This window comes from Balaenoptera borealis, assembly GCF_965194805.1.
Source record: "Balaenoptera borealis genome assembly, chromosome: 12".
NCBI classification, from domain to species: domain Eukaryota; kingdom Metazoa; phylum Chordata; class Mammalia; order Artiodactyla; family Balaenopteridae; genus Balaenoptera; species Balaenoptera borealis.
In genome coordinates, this window is record NC_138869.1 from 92,913,986 (window position 1) to 92,932,997 (window position 19,012).

A 19,012-nucleotide genomic window follows, 5' to 3' on the forward strand; every position below is an offset into this window, starting at 1 on the left:
TTTGGAGTAAAGAATAAAAGAAAAAGAGAAAAAGAAAAAAAAAATGAAAGAAACATTTGTTTCTAATGAGGTTAGCACCATAGCTTCTAAAACTTCTAAACAATATCATTTAGGATACTGGTGTTAAAGAAGCATTTTTATTTTAGAGATAAAATATTTGGGGGGTAAAGAAGGAAAGAGAAAATGGCCACTGTATAAATAAAATGCTTTGAAAAAAGATAAAATGGTAAAAAAAAAAAAAATTAAGCTAGAAGCAACTTTTAAGATTCTTTCCTCAACGCTAGTTGAAATAAGTAAATTAAATAGCCATATTGTTATTTAGCATCTCCTAGTGGCCTGCCGGCATATGAAACATTTTGAAAGACAGGCTTAAATAGGTTATATTTTGCCTATTGCTGTATGGATGGTGATTCCCATGTACATCCAATTAATTAAGAAAAAATTTTTTAAAAGATCACCATAATGCACGCTGCACAAGACAGCAGTTGACCATATACAACAGCTGAAGCATGGGGCTATTTACTGCTACAACTGAGTGACTTCTGAGGCTTCTGGCAAAGGTATTATTTAAATTTCCTATATCTATCTAATGATAGCCTAAGCCACTAATATTTATGCCATCTAGCCTCCAGTTTGTTTTTTAATGCAAAACAAAACTCCTTTAGAAACTCTAATTCTGTCCACAGCACCTGACACAGCAGTAGAAAGAATACCACATGGGATCTTAATTAGGAAAAAAATAATAATACATCCACAGTATTGCAACAAATGGGTACCTGAAGAAATAGTTTCTCCTAAAACTGAGAGAGAGAGAAAAGAAAAGGAATAACTCAGTGATGAGGACAATAGAAACCAATTAGTTAAAAACAAAACAAACACCGAACGCATGAGACATATGACAGATGACAAAGCAACAGAGATAAAATAAGGTAGTCCAGGTATAACCTCCCTTTTGCCACTAAGAAAACACACCTAGTTTACATATGGATGTAACTTCATTTTAATAAACTGTGAGGGAATGTAGAACAAAAAGAATTCACTTCCTACCTTCACAAAGGACACCCTTACCACAATAAGGAACAAAAAGTAATAATAATGTACAAGCTTGTATTATTCAATTTTAGGCTATTAAAGGTTTGCTTGACCTAAGAGTTCATCCTTATCAAAAGCACTCAATGTCATAATATTTGCAAAAGGGTAGACAATCCTTCTATTTTATATCTAAGTATAACTTCTATTACTTAGATAGAAGCTTATTCCAATATTTTAATAACATTTTTATAAGAATACATTCCATTAAGGCGACATGAAATAAACAGACATAATCAAAAATTGCAACATATACATATTTATATTTTAAGGATCAACTTTGGTTTCAGCATTTTGTTTTCGGTAATTAGGACCAAATTAGTTCATTTGGAATCAGTGTTTATTTTTTCTCAGCAGCTCTTATAGCAAAAAACAGAAATATAAAACCCTGTCTTGAAACATACAGTGTGGACCAAACAGAGCCCGTCTGCATATACTTGCCTACATTGTTAGATTTATTTCCCTTGGCTTGATATTATTTCTAGAAAAATAATCTTGGGCTCTATATTTAGCTGTCTAAGTAAGAAGTCCTATTAATCCACACCTATCTTAAGCAGTGAATATTCTAGCAATTTGTTTGAAGAAGGCATAAATTCTCTCTGCCCTTTCTGCTGGTGCACCAAATACTGCAATGGCTTACCCAAGGGAGACCGTACAGAGAAAGCAGAGACTCCTGTTTGACCCCTGCTGGCAATCAATTTATGGCCTCAAGCACAGAGCTTGATAGCCCTTGCAATTCTATATTAGCTTTTGTAACTCTTGATATTATTCTTATTCATATAAATGTCAAATTCCTATTGGTAACCTGAACTAAAAGTGTTCATAATCTCAGTTTACACCCTTCAGAACACCTCAGAATGGAGGAATTAAATTAAATTTTATATATTTTAAATTAAACACCCAAGAAAGGGAATTAAGAAGAATAGTTTTTGCTGCTAAACATAGGATACCATGCTGTGTGAAGGTTGATCACTTAAGAAATATAAAATAGTCTGGAAGAGCCAGCTACCTTACAATAACAATAATGAAATCACTGTCTTTCAGTGAAAGGAGTCAGCAGTGAAGAGTGAGACAGCGGAGCTAGGAAGGGAACTGACTTTCCAAGGTTATTTTCTATAGGATACAATTATTTTTCCTTAAAATATGGTGCATGTCGGCATGAGGCTGCTAGTAGTAGGCTGTATGCACTGAATCAAAGCATAAAGACAGTCATTTTCACCCTTTCTCGAGTCCTGGTGCATTCAGGTGATGATGAAAGAGGCGGGTGGGCTGCATTACAGGGCCTCTGACTCCCTTGACTTGGGACAAGTATTCTGCCTTAGCCAGCAAAGCCTTTGCTGTCCTTCCTGTAGGCTTTTCTACTACAGGATTCAAAATCTCCACATCCTACAACACAAATCAGTCCTATGACAACAACAACAGAAATCCTTCATTCAACAAAGATATAATGGGTTTATGTTTTAGGCACTGTAGTATGTGCTGGAGATACATTCATGAAGTTGTACGGGGTGGGGGGAGTGTCTGGGGGGGGGAAACATGCACAAGCACAAAACAATGTGGGGAAGCATCATAATGGAGATAGATAAAGTGTAAGGAGATTATACATGTAAAATACTTTGCAGCATTTCTGGCAGTACACATCAGTAAGTGGTAGACGATATAAGACTACTGCTGCTGTTTCCTGTACTGAAGGTGATGGGGAGCTATGGAAGAACTTTGCTTAAAAAAATACAAGGTCTGTATTTTAAGGAAGAACATTCTGGCAATGAAGTGAAGGGTGGATTGGAGGGAGTGAACCTGGAAGGGATTTAGGAGGCAACACAATTCATAGAACTTCCTCAATGAGGGTAGTGAGAGTGGGGATAAAGGGTCAGACACAGGTCGTGTGGGCGATCAAACTCATGGGAGCTGGTGGCAGATTAGATTGGGTGGAAAAAGGAGAGAGGAAAGTCCACAAAAACTGTGCTTCTGACTTGGACGGATGGATAGGGGGGCCTTTTACTAAGATAAAGAGAATGGCAGGAAGAGTAAGTGTGAAAGGTGGGGACTGAGAGCTTGAGGGACACCCAAGTGGAGCCCTCTCGTTGAAAAGCGTTCTGATAGACAGATGCACATGTGTGAAGGTGCGGGGAAGGGCGGGGCGAGGACTGATGGAGACTGAACTCGATTCACGGAGGAGGCAGCTGGCCAACCTAAGAGAAGAAAATTAAGGATGAAAGACGACTGCCTGCTGGAGTCTGCAACGAGGAATTTAACAAGAGTAGACCTACTGAAGGAGAGTGGGCAGAAACCAGACCCCAGAGGATCAAGGAGTGGATGGAAGGCGGGGGAGGGGAGGCAGGCAGCACGGTGGTCATTCTTCAGAGAAAGTGGGCCGTGAGGAGGAACGAGGGCACAGGAAAATGCAGGTTCCATAAGTGGTTTCTGGAGAACAGGAGTAACTGGAAAGTAGAAAAGACTAAAACTCATCAGGAGAAAGCTAAGAAAAGGGGGGAAAATGATATAAACCTTCAGTTAGACTGGAATTTTAAATAAGTTAGCTCATCGTTTTTATTTTATAGATGTGGAAACTGAGGGAACGCTACCTTACATTCTGCCATGACCACGAGAGGCAGCAGCAAGATCTCAATTGCCTCCAATAAGTCAAAATAAAAATATCTTAATAAGTGAAACTAGGGTTGCCGCTATACATTTAAAGTAAGAATTGCCTCTAATAATTCACAATAAAAATAATATCTTAACAAAGGATTAATACATGACCAGGTTGTATTATTCTCTTTATATTCTCCAGGTTTCAAGAATCTTTAAATTAAAAAAAAAAAAAGCTTACTTATTCAATCTAAGTTCTCTTTTATGAAGATAACTGACAGAAAAAATATCTTGAAAGGCTTCAACAAATTTATATGTTTCAATATGAATGTCACCAGGGATGGGAGAATATAGTTTCTATACTGTATAGAATAAAGACCAGGCTTAGAATTGCAGATCCATCACAAATGTACCTTCTCTGATCTTTAGTTTTTCAACCTAAAGCATGTGAATAGCACCATAAACTTGCAGGGTCATTGTGAGAATTGAATGAAATCATGAATTTAAAAGCACCTAACAGCTATAAAAGCTACTCTCCTTAGAGCAGTGCTTCTTGAACTATTTGTGGAGAATAACCAGTTTTCTTTTCAATTCATTATGGACTGATACATTTCTAAAAACACAACTAAGGTGAATTACTAAAAAATATATCATAAATTTGATGTCTTGGGAATGTTAAATTACCAGAAAATCTAAGCGCTTACTTTCAATTTCAGTAATCTTGTACATCAAAGACAAAGAGTTTGCAAACAGGCACTGGTCTATGAGCCAATTTTTGAGCAGTACTTATTCAGAGCATAGCACGTGCGATAGTACAGCACAATAGTTCAAAAGCACTAGCTCTGGTACCAGGCAACCAGGGTTCAAAGTCTTCTCCATCACCTACTAGCTATGTAATTTCAAGTTCTCTGTGCTTTGGTTTCTTCATCTCTAAAATGTGATTGTCAAAAATACGTGTTTCACAGGGTTGTGGTAAGAATTAAATGAGTTCATATATATAAACCAATCTGAAGAGTGACTGGGACGTTTTTAAGTGCTCAATAAGTATTAGAAATTAATATAATTATTCAGTGAGTAATATCCAGAGAAAAAGTCATGACGTAATGTTTTTATGCAAATGCTGTTTTTCTATTTGTTTGTTTCTGTTGCTGTTTTATTTGGGGAAAAAAATGGAGATTTATTTTAGCTTACAGAAAGGGAAAACACACATCTTTTACGCATGAAAATATTGCTTGAAAATGTATTAAAATTTGATAGTTTTTTTTTAAAAGCTTCCTGTGTACCAGGATTCTTAATGTTGTAGACTTTCCCATCAAATTTAGTCTCTTTTATCTCTATAAAAAAAATTCAGGGAATTACACTATAAAAGTTAAGATGAATTCTGACTTTTTTATAAGTAGAAAAACACTCTTCAAAATTTAATTATATCATGATTCTTGAAAGCACAAAGTATTTAAAAGGGAGAAAAAAGAATTAACAGTTGAAAGAGTTAGAGCAAACTAGACAATGAAATAAATTTTTTCAAGGAAAAACTCAAAAGAATAATACTTTTTCCAACGATAAAATTAAAACATTGAATCACAATAAATTAGGGAAAAGTATATGAAAAAGAGGCATTACTGGACAGTTGAATTAAAACAGTATTTTCTAAAAGGTGTTTGATGCTTGGTCTTATTTACACAGTTAGACTAAAAACAACTTGCTCTAAATAATAATTAAGGGAAAAGAAATCTGTTCACTTTAAAGGCTATTAACAAGAAACCACTGATTTCATTGATCAAAATAGATTAGTTTATAAGGAAGAAATTCCTTTAAGAATCTAAGACACCTAAAATAAATAAAGCAAAAGCACATCATGCAAGTAACCCCACACAAAAGGAGAGGAAATCCTGGGGTGGAAATAAGCTTGCCCCAACAAATAAAAGAAAAATGTGATTTTCTCCTCTCCGTCTCTTCTGTTCTAACATGAAAGTATTTAGTAATTCTGGTAGAATGCCAACTCCAATATACTGTCATCTTGAATTGGAGATGGTAGCAGGGGAAATACACTTAAGGCTTTTGCATTTACTTTTTGATCTAGTGTGATAGATAGAAGCAGTGGGTAGAAGGATATGCCCTAGGAGGTACGGAACCACAAGAAGGGACTCACCATGAGGCTGAGGCAATTGCTAATGTATACAAAAAGGACATCTAGGACAAGAAAAATTGAGATAACAATGATCTTTGATATTAGAAAAAAAATGAAGATGTTAAATGTCTTTAAGTCTTCAAGTCTTAAATGGCATTTTCTGATAATCACTCAAAATAGACAACTGATAATATGCCAAAATATCGTTTAGTTTGTGAGGTGGTCTCAGTATATGTACATTTAAAAAAATGAAACCACCAACCCCACCAGCAACAATATAAAACGAAGAATATCAACTGGTTCATGTGCAAAAGAAGGTATGATACCCAAGAAAAAATAATTAGATGCTTAGAATTATGATTACAAATTCAACTCTTTTTAGGGGCAGTTATCAAACTTTAACATGAGAACTTTGAAAAAAGTACATGTAGTGACAGATTTTTGGTGACCCCTCCATATCCATTCCCGCCATCTTCCACAGAAATAGATTATTAGCTAGACACATGGACGCCTGGAAGAAACTATTACTTCCTATCTTCCCTTGCAGCTAGGGATGGCCATGTTCTAATCAATGAGGTATAAGTTTAAGTGTCCTGTACAACTTCCAAGAATGTAACTTTTAAGGAAAGGAGGGGTACACCCTTCTTCAATTCTTTCTCCTTTTTGTTGGCTGGAATGCAGACTTGATGGATGGATTTAAGCAGTCATCATGGACCATGATACAGAAACTCAGGCTGAGGAGAGCTGAGCAACAAGACAATCCTGAGTCCTTGCTGCTGTGGACCATCCCACCAGCACAAGATTACTACCTCCTAAATTTTTTCTTTAAATGCGAGAGGGCAATACACACCTATCTTCTTTGAGATATTATTTTATGTTTTTGGTAATTCACAGCCAAAACCAATCCTATCTAAAATGAAGTGCTACATGTGATAGAACCTAAAAGTATGGCATTAGTTTAGTTGGGCAGCAGGTAGAAAGAACCCATATTGCAGGCTGGAAAGCTAATTAACGTTAAATGTTTGCAAAATATTTGGTCAAATTGTCACCTGCTGAACCTTGGAAGACAGACCAAATGTTAACTAAGGCTGCAGCAGTAGAAGTGCTACAAATGATTCAGAACCTTAAATATGAGCTGGCTCCCCCTTACTGTTCCTAGCAACAAGGAACACAGATGAGGACTGGCCAGCTGCAAGCTGAGATTTAACAAAACAGAGCTTTTCTCAGAAAATCTCTGTTTATGAACTACACTCTAATTTGACTGAGAATTCTGTGATTTTGAGGTTTGCAGGTTTGCAAAAGCCAAGCGAAGCAATCACAAGCACTGGCTACAATACCATGGAAGACAGAATTGGTGCCCCATCATACACTGGCCCAGTTTTCTGGCAGTGATGGAATTAAGAGTGTTTCAGATGGTCTGAAAGGAGTCATCAGTAAGTTCAGAGGCAGGAGATAAACTGAGGTCAGAGGTCAATAAATAAGAGAGTCTTCAGGTTCAAAACTATATCCAGACATGACTTTCGACTACACTTGTTCATGGAACTGACAAGAAACAAATAGACTGAAAGCATACTAAATTTTTTAGGGAACTGGGCTGCCAAAGATACACCAGGATGATCTGCATATCATGTACAGCTCTTAAAGCAATTTCCATGTCTCTAATCAGCACCAGAAGAAAGCAGGCATGGAAGTGTTAGAACCCAGGCAGAAGATCAGACTCCCTAATGCCTTTCACAGATATGGCCGTGAAGGTCAATCAACTAGGGAGTTTCTCTCACAGAGGGAAATCAGGGCTCATCAGATGGGATAACTGAAGAATGTCCTTCAGTGCTAGGGCAGAAAACCTTCATGATTTCTACCAAGCAGGGTTTGTTAATACCCATCGAATAGTAGCTGATATGTGTTTCACATTCTCCCATTTTTCAAATGGGAATTTTAAAAGTTATAATCATCTTATTTTTACTCCATTTTAAATGGGGAATTTATTGGGTTGCCCTTTAGTTTATAGCCATCAGTCCACAGAAAGCCACATCTGGACCTTCTAAAAAGGGTAGCGCATCAACCATAGATCTTGGTACAGTAGGACAGGGTAACTAGATGGGGCTTGGGTTATCTCTCTTAGACAAAGGGTTATCTCTCTTAGACAAAGGATAAGTTCTATATGTAGCAAGAAGAGTGATCAAATGGGAACCACTGAGACAGAGACTACTAGTTGCTCCCCACTATCTCACTTACTCTTATTTCCAACGGAGCTCTTTGTTTACAAATGGGAACAAGGCGACTCAAAATAAAAATTACATTGCTTAGCCTTTCTTTCTGCCAAGTGCAAACACATGACTAAGTTCTGACCAATTAGGATATAATCAAAGTAACATGTGTGACTTGCAGAAAGCATTTAAAGGGAAGGAACACATACTCTTCTTTGCCTCTCACTTTCCTACAGACTAGAATGCAAATCTGATGGCTGGAGTTCAAGCAGCCATGTTGGACCATGAGATGAAAGCTTTAGCCTGCCTGCATCCCTGATATGTCGGAGCCTTATAAAGCCCTACTGCCTAGTCTGGACTTCATTTGCATGACTGAAAAATAAACTTCTACTTTCTTTATGCCATTACTTTTTTTCTGTCACTCGCAGACAAACTGAACTATGACTTTTATATACATAAATATACTTGTGTGTGTGTAAGCTAGTTAAAGCCTTTTTCAATAGCAGTAGGTTTTATGATATCATAAAGAAACTCAAACCTACAAGTATAATTGTCTAAGGAAAAGAGGTTGGTTTTCGTGTAAGACCTGTAATTCAGTATTTCTTTCTTATTCATGGAAAGCCTATAATAAACGTTTATACTCGTCCCCACCCGCTATACCAGAATTAACGTTAGAGTTTCACTATACTTACCAAACAATGTAGTTACAAGTATTTATATAATATTATCCATGATTTAAGAATGTCAGTCCCTAAAAGACAGTTATCAAGTTTTACTGTGTTCATATTCTACACCTAACAAGTGCCTAACGTATATTCTATAACCAATTAATAATAGTTGAATAAATGCAAGACTCTGGCTCCTTTGAAATTAATTCACAGTGATGTTTTTTGGTCTTATTTCCAGAATTTAATTTAAATTGGTCAGATTTTAATAATCTGAGATTCAAACTTTAAAAACAATTGTGGTTTACATTATCTAATCTTTTCCCCATTGTTTGCTGCTGACTTAGTTTTGGCACCTTTTGAATAGTACTGCAAAGTCTAGTAGAACAGTCAAAATTACATGCACTATACACGCTCCCTTGATTCGTTGTTTCTGTTAAGAATGGAAGGTCCTGGATAGAATAATGAGGACTCAGTGAATGTCCATCAGAGGATGATGACAAGGATGAGAAAGGGGAGGCAAGAGTGCCCAATAACTGGTTCTCTCTCCTTATGCAGCAGCAAGTGAGAAAATGATCAGTGCTAAGAACTGCTGCTGCTTATGAGCAGGAGTTGGAGCTGTATATTTAATATACTTGGCTCTAGGGAAAAGGATAACTAGGAGGTAGAAATGAGGACTTACAAAGTGTTTACAACAAGCAGGTTATGTAGGATGATAGCTCTGCAACACATAACCATTAGTACAGCATTTTATTTGCTTATATACACACTTCATGAAGAACGTACAGCTTATAGTTAAAGATGTTGTTACAGGTAAGCCACTCATTACTTCTATTTGTAGGTTTCCTCCACGTGGTCACATTCAAACAACTTATCACCCCCTTAACCCAGTGACTCCACCTGGATGGGGAGTAAAAGCTAAAAAGGGCATACTGACTATAGAAAGAGGTATTAAATTTTTAAGAGAAAGCATGTAAAATTTTAAAATTTCTCTTTAAAAGTATAGTACAATTTTTAATTGGAAAATTATCATTATCCCTAATGTTTCTAAAAATTATCCTACCTGAAAAAGCTAGATGCCATGATAGCAACAAGTAAAGTTTGGAGGATCACAGGCTGGAGCCTGAATCTGAATCTGCCAGTTACTAGCACAGTAACTTGGGGCAAGTCTCTTAACTATGTGCCTTAATTTCCTCACCTGTAGAGTGGGGGTAATAATATTTCCTATCTCTTGTGTGCCACGGTGAAAATTACATGAGTTAACCCCTATAATTTGCACATTACTTTCGACACATTATATGCTCAATAAATGTTGTCTAATAAGTTTCGTGAGCTATTAGCCAGCAGGGGTCCACAGAACACTGAATCTCTAGGAAAGCAGAGTACTATCTTCCACTAAAGGGAACATATCAGTTTCTCTGCAAACATCAGGGGATTTTCTTGCCTATGAAAAGAGAACTTTAATTAAAGCAGACTGAGAAATACTACTCTAAGCCTTAATGTTATTGGTTCCAGAGTAAGTGCCATTCTTCAACAAATACACATTATCCCTGCTTCTTGTTCTTGTGCCCCTGGTTGCCATGTACACAGTGCAACCATATGGAGGTCAAGGGGGACAAACCAAGCACTGTGCTAGGAACCGAGGATGCGGCCATCAACCAAGGGCCAGGAAGACTTGTTCTCATATTAGCCATGACTACAACTCAGTAGCTTTTGAACACTTATAGTATTTGGTAAAGAAAGTAATCTAACAATACTTTTTATTTTCCCATATAACCCAGAGCACCTAGCCCCACATCTGCTTATAGGAGGCAACTCCAGTTGGCATTTGACCCTTACCATTTTCATTTCCCTAGAACTGCAATGTCCCTTGGCTTCCTTGGTGTTATTTCCCTCTGGGTCTCCTCCTACACTGGCTTGATTGTGCCTTTTCAGCCTCTGTCACAGGATCCTTTTTCCTTTTCCACCACTCAAGTATTGACGTTCCCTGGACTTCTGTTCTTGGTCTGTTTTCTTTCTTTTGGATGATCTCATCACCCACAGCTTCGTCTACTCCTCAAATGCTGATGACTGCCAAGTATTTCTCTCCAGACCCTCATCTCCCTCCTGGGCTCTTGACCCATATTTTCTATAGCCTGCAGGAGCAGCTCTGGATTGCCTACAAAGGCCTTTCAGGTTCAATATGTCTAAAACCAAAGCCATTATCTTTTCCACCCAATTTCCTCCTTCTTCTCATTTCCTTATCTTGGTTAACTACATCTTCTTCTACTATGTCTTGAGATAAGATACCGAGGAGCCATCCTTGACACTCATGCCTACCTTCCTCATCTTCCCTTCTGGGCGCACACGGTAAATTTTTATCTTCTCAGCATCTGTTGAGTCCACCTTACTGTCTCCATCCCCAGAGCAACATGCCTTAGATGAGAACAAAAATAGAGTACTGGCTCAGCAATAACATGGCCTGAGTTTTCATCAACGTTCTGTCACTAACTGCATGACCACGGGGAAATTACTGAACATCTTTGGGCCTTAAAAATTAAATAAGCTAATATATGCAATGCCTTCATAGCAGTATTTGGCACAAAAGTGAAACTCAAAAATATTAGTTATTGGTTTTATTACTATTAGCATGTTAAGTAGTATTATTGATATTGTTATTGTTCCATTTATTATAGTGCTGGGCACAAAACAGATAAATGAAAAAGTGAATCATTTAATTAACAGGTATTATTAGAATGGGCTGGAAGATTGTTACACAGTAGAAACTGAGGACCTAGTCCTATTATGCATTAAGTCGCTATGGGATTTCAACAAGTCTTTTTAACCATGTGAACCCTGACCTTCACTCTATAAAGTGCAGATTAAAAATATCTAACCTAGATACTTGCCAAGGTTTTTGTGACAACATCCTGACAATATGTGAGCCCTGTGGAATAAAAGAAGCACTCTGAAAGGAAAAATGCTTACTATTAGTATATGACTTGACAGACTCTAATGTTTACATCAAAATGCTGAGGTAGAGAAAACATACAAAGGATTAAGGGAAGGGAGCGTCTCAGTTCCTAAAAGGAATAACACAATCATATTACAAAAGGAGATGGAAAGAGATGAGTGGTGATGAGAATTCTCTCTGAACCAGGCTAGAAGGACAATAGAAAGCTAAATCAATAGAAAATTTAATTACCTTCAAACCAATGAATCAAATTTGGGGTAATCCCCCAATAATACGGTATTTAGCACATGATGTCAAAATCTTCCAAATATAAATATAATACCATGTTCAAATAGGAAAAAGTAAGTGATTTTCTACTAGATAACTCTTCCAATGATATGTATTCATTCTCTTGAAAAAGTTTAAAAGTAGCAAGGGAGAGAAGGGAAAAGAACAGAACTTCACTACCTCAGAAAGAAATCTGACAAAAGATAAAAGCGTGAACAAGACCCTAGGGACTCCCAAAATAACAACCTAGTTAAAGATATTAAGGATGATGAAAAAGAGCCAGAAAACATCTTGGAGGGAAGTGTTTTGCCTAAATTATTTTGGAGGTGGTTATTCAGCAAACAGAAACACATCTGGGAATGCATCTGGAAGAAAACTTAATTATTGAATCCTTGTTGAATCATTCTTTTTTCTTTTTTTTTTTTGCAATTTTCTTTTCTTCTATTCTGACAAATATTGCTATTTACGTTTCCAAGCCACTAGGAATAAAACTAGACAGAGGGGGAAAATAAACAGAATAAAATACAAGTTTAATATAATTTGCCTTTTATCAGATTGTGCTCCAGTATGGACACACGGATGACAGGGACTAATGAAAGGAAGAAAAAGAACTCAGGATACTAATGAGTGAGCACGACTTTTTTGCAGATAGATTGGAAAAGTAGGAAATAGGACAGGCTGGATGATGTAACTGTGACTCAGAGAAATCATCCTGCCAGATTGACCCCAGCTTCATGCCCTTGTGCCCCTTCACTGTCTGAGCGTACAGTGGACAGGTCAGAGGACAGAACCTTTTCTGCAAAGCTGCCACTTCCCCTCTAGTTTGTTTTCCCCACAAAAAGATTCCCCTTTACCCCTGAGTACTCATTAGTTATTGGTTGTGGCATTTCACTTGGAAATCTCTGGGTATAGTAAACTTAGGGGTGTGTGAATGGATATCACAGGGCTAAAAGGGTTAGTATGGGACACAAGACAAATTAATCCAGAAGTACACAGTACACTGACAAATGATAATTGTAAATTCTGATATAGATAACACCATGGAATTAAAAGTCAACACAAAGACGCTAACAGTACGGTGCAAGTTACTTTAGATCCATGCAACTTGCAAGTGAAAACAAACTGGTCATTAATTCATTCAAATTTTAATTACTGAGTGAGGGAGAAGAACCTTGTCTCCCAAGTTTAAGGTCTAGTTAACATAAATCAAAAGGTCACTGGACTTTTAACAAAATAATTTGTGTAAACGGTTAGGTCTTTTAATTCATAAACCACTTCATTTCTTAAAATGTATCTATCAATAGGACATTCTTGCATATTTCTTTCACACTTTCATGTGTGAATTTGAGGACTAAGCGATTCTTTTACTCAGCATTAGAACATATTCTTGAGAAAAGAACTCTGCATGTTGTCATTTTTTAAAAATATATGTGAATATACAGTTTATGTTGGGGAGTGATTGTGTAAATTCAACGCTGCTCAAATGGAGTAGGACCCAATTAAAGTTTATGTCCAAGGCCCCAAGGTCCTGGGAACCCTAATTACATCCTTGCCATATATCACAGTGAAAAATCCTCTCATTGGGAAGTAAGTCTTTAAAATTACACGAGAAAATAAAAATAAATGATTCAAGTTTTCTACTTTTTAAAATCCCAGTATTATGTTAAAAAGACAACAGAGAAGCCAGTAAAGTGACAGGTAATGAAAACAGTAAAATTTATGAGGTATTTATTAAAAATTATAAAAACACAAATCTCTCTCAAACCAGAATCGCATCTCTTGCTTTGTTCTATGCAGTTTTCTTCCACATCCCTATAAATCCCATTACATATTTCAAGAAATCATCTTATCCATTTAAATAAAAACATCAAAGGACTTAATTTTCCAACAGGATTAATACATTTGAATAGAATAATTTCAGTCATATGATTGTCTGCTCATGACCAGCCGTTTTAAATTAGTATATTAAGTAATTTAGACACTTTTCTTTGCAAAGGTTGCCTGATTTAGTACATTCCCATATGCCTCCACACGTGCTAACACTACCAGGTTATCTTCAATCCAGCTGCCATTATGGGAGTAGCTGCCAACTTTCAACCAACTGAAGAGAATAATGAATCAGCTTCAAGCTGGCTCATATGTAAACTTCTACTGCTCCCAGCTAAAACAGGGGCCAATTTCAACTGTAAAGAAAATTAACTAAAAAGACTTCACCTCCACTGTTTGAGAAACATGGCACCACGAATACCGCTGAACTAACAGCTTAAAAGCATGCAGCTTTATGTAAAATCCCATAGTGTGGATTTCAGTCTTAAATGCTGTAGGTTGTTTTAAAGATTGGATTTTTTGAGGAAACAGATCAGGAAATACCTCATCCCTAAATTCATAACATGAATATGTGAGAAGCCTCAAACTGCTGGAGAAAAAAATAAATAAAGGAGACTCTTGTTTGTTAAAGGTTCATTACAAAAAAGACTTCAAAGGCTTCAGAGGAAAAAAGATGCAAATGAAAAGGGCCACATTTATACTCCTTCTAAAAAACAGAAGGAGTGAGCACCAGACACTCCATTTTAAGTGAGAGCCATTGTATGAATTTAGTGTTAGGCATCAACTAGGGCAATGTGGTAATATCAGACCCTCTTTCTAAGGATGACAATACTGTATTAAATTTTAATAAACACTGAACAAAACAATTTTATGCTGGATCAGTTATCCAGACTAGTGGTTCTATAGAAACCCCTGAAACTTCAGTGTTTCCAAGAATCATGAATCTATTTGGCATAAAGCTATGCTAGTTTTTATAGGGAAAAGTAAGCAAATGTCAGAGCAGAGGAGTGCTTAAAATATTTCATTTATTTCTAAATGTCCATCATAGTTGGAAATTATTCACTGGATAGATGAACTTCCCTGAGGGGACAGGAAAACTTTTCCACTAAAGAGTAAAGTTAGATTACAGAGTCCTCACAAGATTGAGGCTATAGTACTCTTTACAAGCAACAGGATAGATGGGACAAAACATACAATTTTTTGGTTCTGATGAACTGTCTGAAACTATATATAGTACAGAGTTAATTTTTAAAAAATCACCTGGAGATGCTCACTGGCTAGACTCATATTCTCCAATCCCAGGGAGTCACAGCACTTGAAACTGAAATTGTGGATGGATGGGTGGGATAGGTTGTCTTCTCCAGGCACCTCTAATTTCCTCTCCAGGGATCTCTGATACTTCCAGTGCTGGAAATACTGGAGATCCCTAGGTAGGTTCTGGAGTCTTCCAGACAGTTGGGATAGTTCTAGAAAAGTCACATGGATGCCACAGTGTAATTCAGAATCCAAAGAAAGAATAATGAGCTTAGTACTATTTTCTAATACTTTGATGGGATCATCTTTTGACCCCTATTTAGCTCACGGATGCTGTTGAAACTGTTCAAAATGCAACAGATTTAAAAGGTCCATCTTTGGAGTAACATAAAAGGCTAAAAACTTGTTGGGAAATTGTTGCCCAGTTAAGTAGCCTCATTAATTCCCCAAACAACTGAGTCAGCACTCACCCAAATGGAGGTAAAAGGAGGTGTTGATTCCTTAACCTCACTGAGTCACATTAACACAACTATTTGGAAAGTGTTCTAGTCCATTCTGCACAACAGGCTGCATGTCTACACTCGGCAAAATCTTGTGCCACAGGTACGGACTGTGTGCATTTTTTGCTACTGCTCTAGTAAGCAAAAGGCAAGAAATTTCACAGGTGTAACCAATTATTTGCAATTCTGAAAACATGCTATTCACCAGCACCAGCGTGCCCAAAAGGACTCTCTTACATGAGACAAGTTTACCTATAATAAGCTAGAATAAATGCAAAGGAGGGATACAGGCCAACAACAGACATCTAATGTAAAAATCCTTATTCTTTAGCCTTGCTCTCAGTTCTGTTCAAGATCAGGAAGTATTAGAGATCCATCATTATTCTGTTTTCAACTTTGAAAGTTGTATATACTTAACGATTATAACTATGAAATCTTAGACTAAATATACTTTCTATTCACTGATTTGAATATTCGAACAATTAGCTGTACTTGCTTGAACGCACACCAAGTGTTTTTATTTCTGGTGGTTAGGATAATCAAGAAATGCCTAGAGGTGAAAAAAAAAATTAGACACATAAAGGGAAGATGAAGAAGGAAGGAGAAAGTAAGCAGAAGAAGAAAAAGATTTTTAAAAGATCTGTATGTAGTCAGGATAAGTGACTAATTGAAGGTGGAAAAAATAATTGCTTACAATTTGTATAAAGCAATCATATCCACGTAGTACTTGGTACAAAGGTACATAATTATAAACAAGAAGATGCAAATAAAGAGTTGTATTTTAATTTAGGAAAACAACAGAGGAAAAGACTCTGGGAAAAAATTATGGAAAGTAGAAAGACCCAGGCCACAAATATGCCAAGATAAATGACATAGCCCCAGCGGGGAGAACAGTGCCCCAGACGAGAACATTCTGTATGACCTTGGCCAGCATTATTTCCTGCCTTTTATAATCACAGAAGGCATTCAACGTTTGGTGATGATGAGAAGTAGGATTTTGAAGAATATAATTATAGGCTGCAAGTGTTTTCTGTGGAAGCAAAATTATCATTCATGTCTGAGATTGTGTAAATGTGCCTTAATTTTGGTCAATGGCAATTTGAACTTAAAAAAAACAGAATCCCCAAATCTCCTCATAAATCCCATTCTGCAAGAAAACCACAAGGATAAGTGTGTAAAAGCAAAGACATTCCCAGATACTCTTCAAAAAATGGTATCTCATAGAAAATTATCTCTTTTGCAGTGACATGATTTGACCTACCTCCACGTCAAAATCAGTTGACAACTTCAAAAAGCCACATTAAAGGAGATTTAAGCAGAGCAAAGCTAAAGCAGTTTTCATCTACTAGGTCAGGTACAGAAATGATCACAGTGCACATTACCGTAGGAAGACTGGCAACCTTACACAAATTAATGGGGTGCGATGCACAGATGGAAGGTGGATAAAACTGAGGGGCAAGAAGAAACCACATCAAGGGTGTCTAAGGAAAACTTAAAGGCTTTGAAAGCTTCGAAAGTCTCACCTCTCTCTGGTACCTTTAATTGTGGCTACCGTAAGTGCATTTTTGCCACATGCTTTTAAAAGAAAAAAGGAGATGGTTATTTTCTTAAATGCTAACAGACTTACTTGTCTTTCAGAAAATCCACTACTCTTTTGAAATCAGCCACGCAGTATTCTCTTTTCATGTCCACGAGCACAGAGTCAGAGGCAGATTGGACTGGTACGTGCAGAAAGGCATAGACTCGGGGGTGACTAAGGATTTTTGCCATTTCCTTGAAAAAGATGGAAGGAGAAAACAATCACTTTAACAAATCAGAGAATGGTTTCCCTCAGATCAGTTCTCACGAGTGCAAGCAAAGACACACAGCTGAAAACGGACCAATCTTCTAGGCTCCTCGAGTGAAAGTCCACCGGCATCACTCTAGGATGACATCTGGGAATTTAACATGACTTTCGGAGGATATCACAGAAGTGTTATTTCCTCACAGTCACTGCCTCTCTTAGGTGACAAAACAGACATAAACTCATGTAGTGCCTAGAGAGTAAAAAAGGTTTTTGCATACTTCAAAATAAACACCACTCCTCCCTTCCCTCAAAGCAGTGTTATATTCTGTCCTGTTACATTAGCAGCAGAAGTAGCAACATTTAAGGCAAACGGTCAAAGCTGTAGAATCCTGTGTACTTGAATAAAGTTCCCAAATTTAGGGCAAGTCAACACTTTTTTTTTTTTTTTTTAAACGCTAAAGGAGAAAAAGAAATCTGTAACTCACCTGTTTCTTTTTTAGCTAGTTAGCAAACACTGATTTTTGAGTATCTACTATGCAAAAGGCAGAGTATCAGACAATGAAGCCAACAAGTTCACCAGTGGTCACCTACTGCTATCTACCTTTAAGCTGCAGAGCTCCAAAGAAGAGAAATAAGGAAAGAGCAGAAAGAAGAATCTGTCTTGCAAAGTTAAAGAGAGCAAGTTTAAGTGAAACAAATTAGGAAATTCAGAGATTGTTCTAAATTCCTCCAAGGATACAAAGTGGGTAGAAAAAAGAGTGGTAAAAGGAAAACGGTGGTAAGGAAACCATTTATGATTTATGTGAGCAAGAAGAAAAATGTGACTAATTTATGGCCCATCAATGGGTTGGGGGAGAAGAAGGAAGGAGAAAAAGAGGGGGAGGGGAAAAGGGGGGGAGAAGAGAGAGAACACTAAAGGTCTAACAGAGATAAAAATGTCAAGAAAGGAACTGCTCTTTAATAACTTGCATGTGTCCAGTGATTTTCAGTTTTCAAAGTACTGTACCATACTTTCACAAAGTACTGTACCATACTTTCACGTCTGTCATCTCCTTTTATCGTTAGAACAGTATTTTGAGGGATCTCATGGAGTCAAAGAGCCACCTAAATTCCATACAGTCACCTCTCTTAGCTATTCAGGGGCCAGTCATGCATATGTATCACCCATACCCTTCATTCCTTCATTTTCTTTCCATTGACTATAATATTAGTATTTTTACCAAAGTGGAAGAAAAGAGTGACAAACTAACCATCTTCTTAGGAGCAGCTTAGTTGGTTTAAAAAATCCTTCTAAGAGATTCAAATAACCAAATGATATTACTCATGGATATCCTTTATTGACCTTCTCTTCCAGGAATTAATAGGGATATACCTTGTTATATATAGATTACTAAATTGGAACTGAAGTTCAAGAATTTCTTATTTAGCAGCAAAATAACTGGCTAACACATCATCTGAAGATTTCCTTCACAAAAGTGTTACATTTCTTGGCTGGGTATTTAGTTAGAAGGCTCTTCATCTCCTTACTCAACACCTTCCATGTATAATAAGGCTGTGGGATGCAGGGCAACCTTTATCACTACCTACTCTACAATAAATATGTTGTCCTCCTGCTAGATTCTCTGTCTTTCAGGTTTTTCACACTTGAATATCAAGATTCTTGAACAGTGTGAGAAAAACAAATTATACAAAAATCTCTGTTTTCTAAAGGCGCAGGACTCAGCTTCAACTAACTTTCAACATACAT

The 19,012-nt window shown here is 37.0% G+C and overlaps 1 protein-coding gene across 4 annotated transcripts in view; it reads right to left on the bottom strand.

The window, feature by feature from the left end:
• Positions 1-19,012, bottom strand: part of CDKAL1 (CDKAL1 threonylcarbamoyladenosine tRNA methylthiotransferase) — a 654,356-nt gene that overhangs the window by 218,084 nt on the left and 417,260 nt on the right. For all 4 annotated transcript variants that reach the window (XM_082346348.1, XM_082346350.1, XM_082346349.1 and 1 more), the window contains one exon: positions 17,107-17,252. In XM_082346348.1, the coding sequence (XP_082202474.1) occupies positions 17,107-17,252 (146 nt within the window). The remainder of the gene's footprint in view (positions 1-17,106; positions 17,253-19,012) is intronic.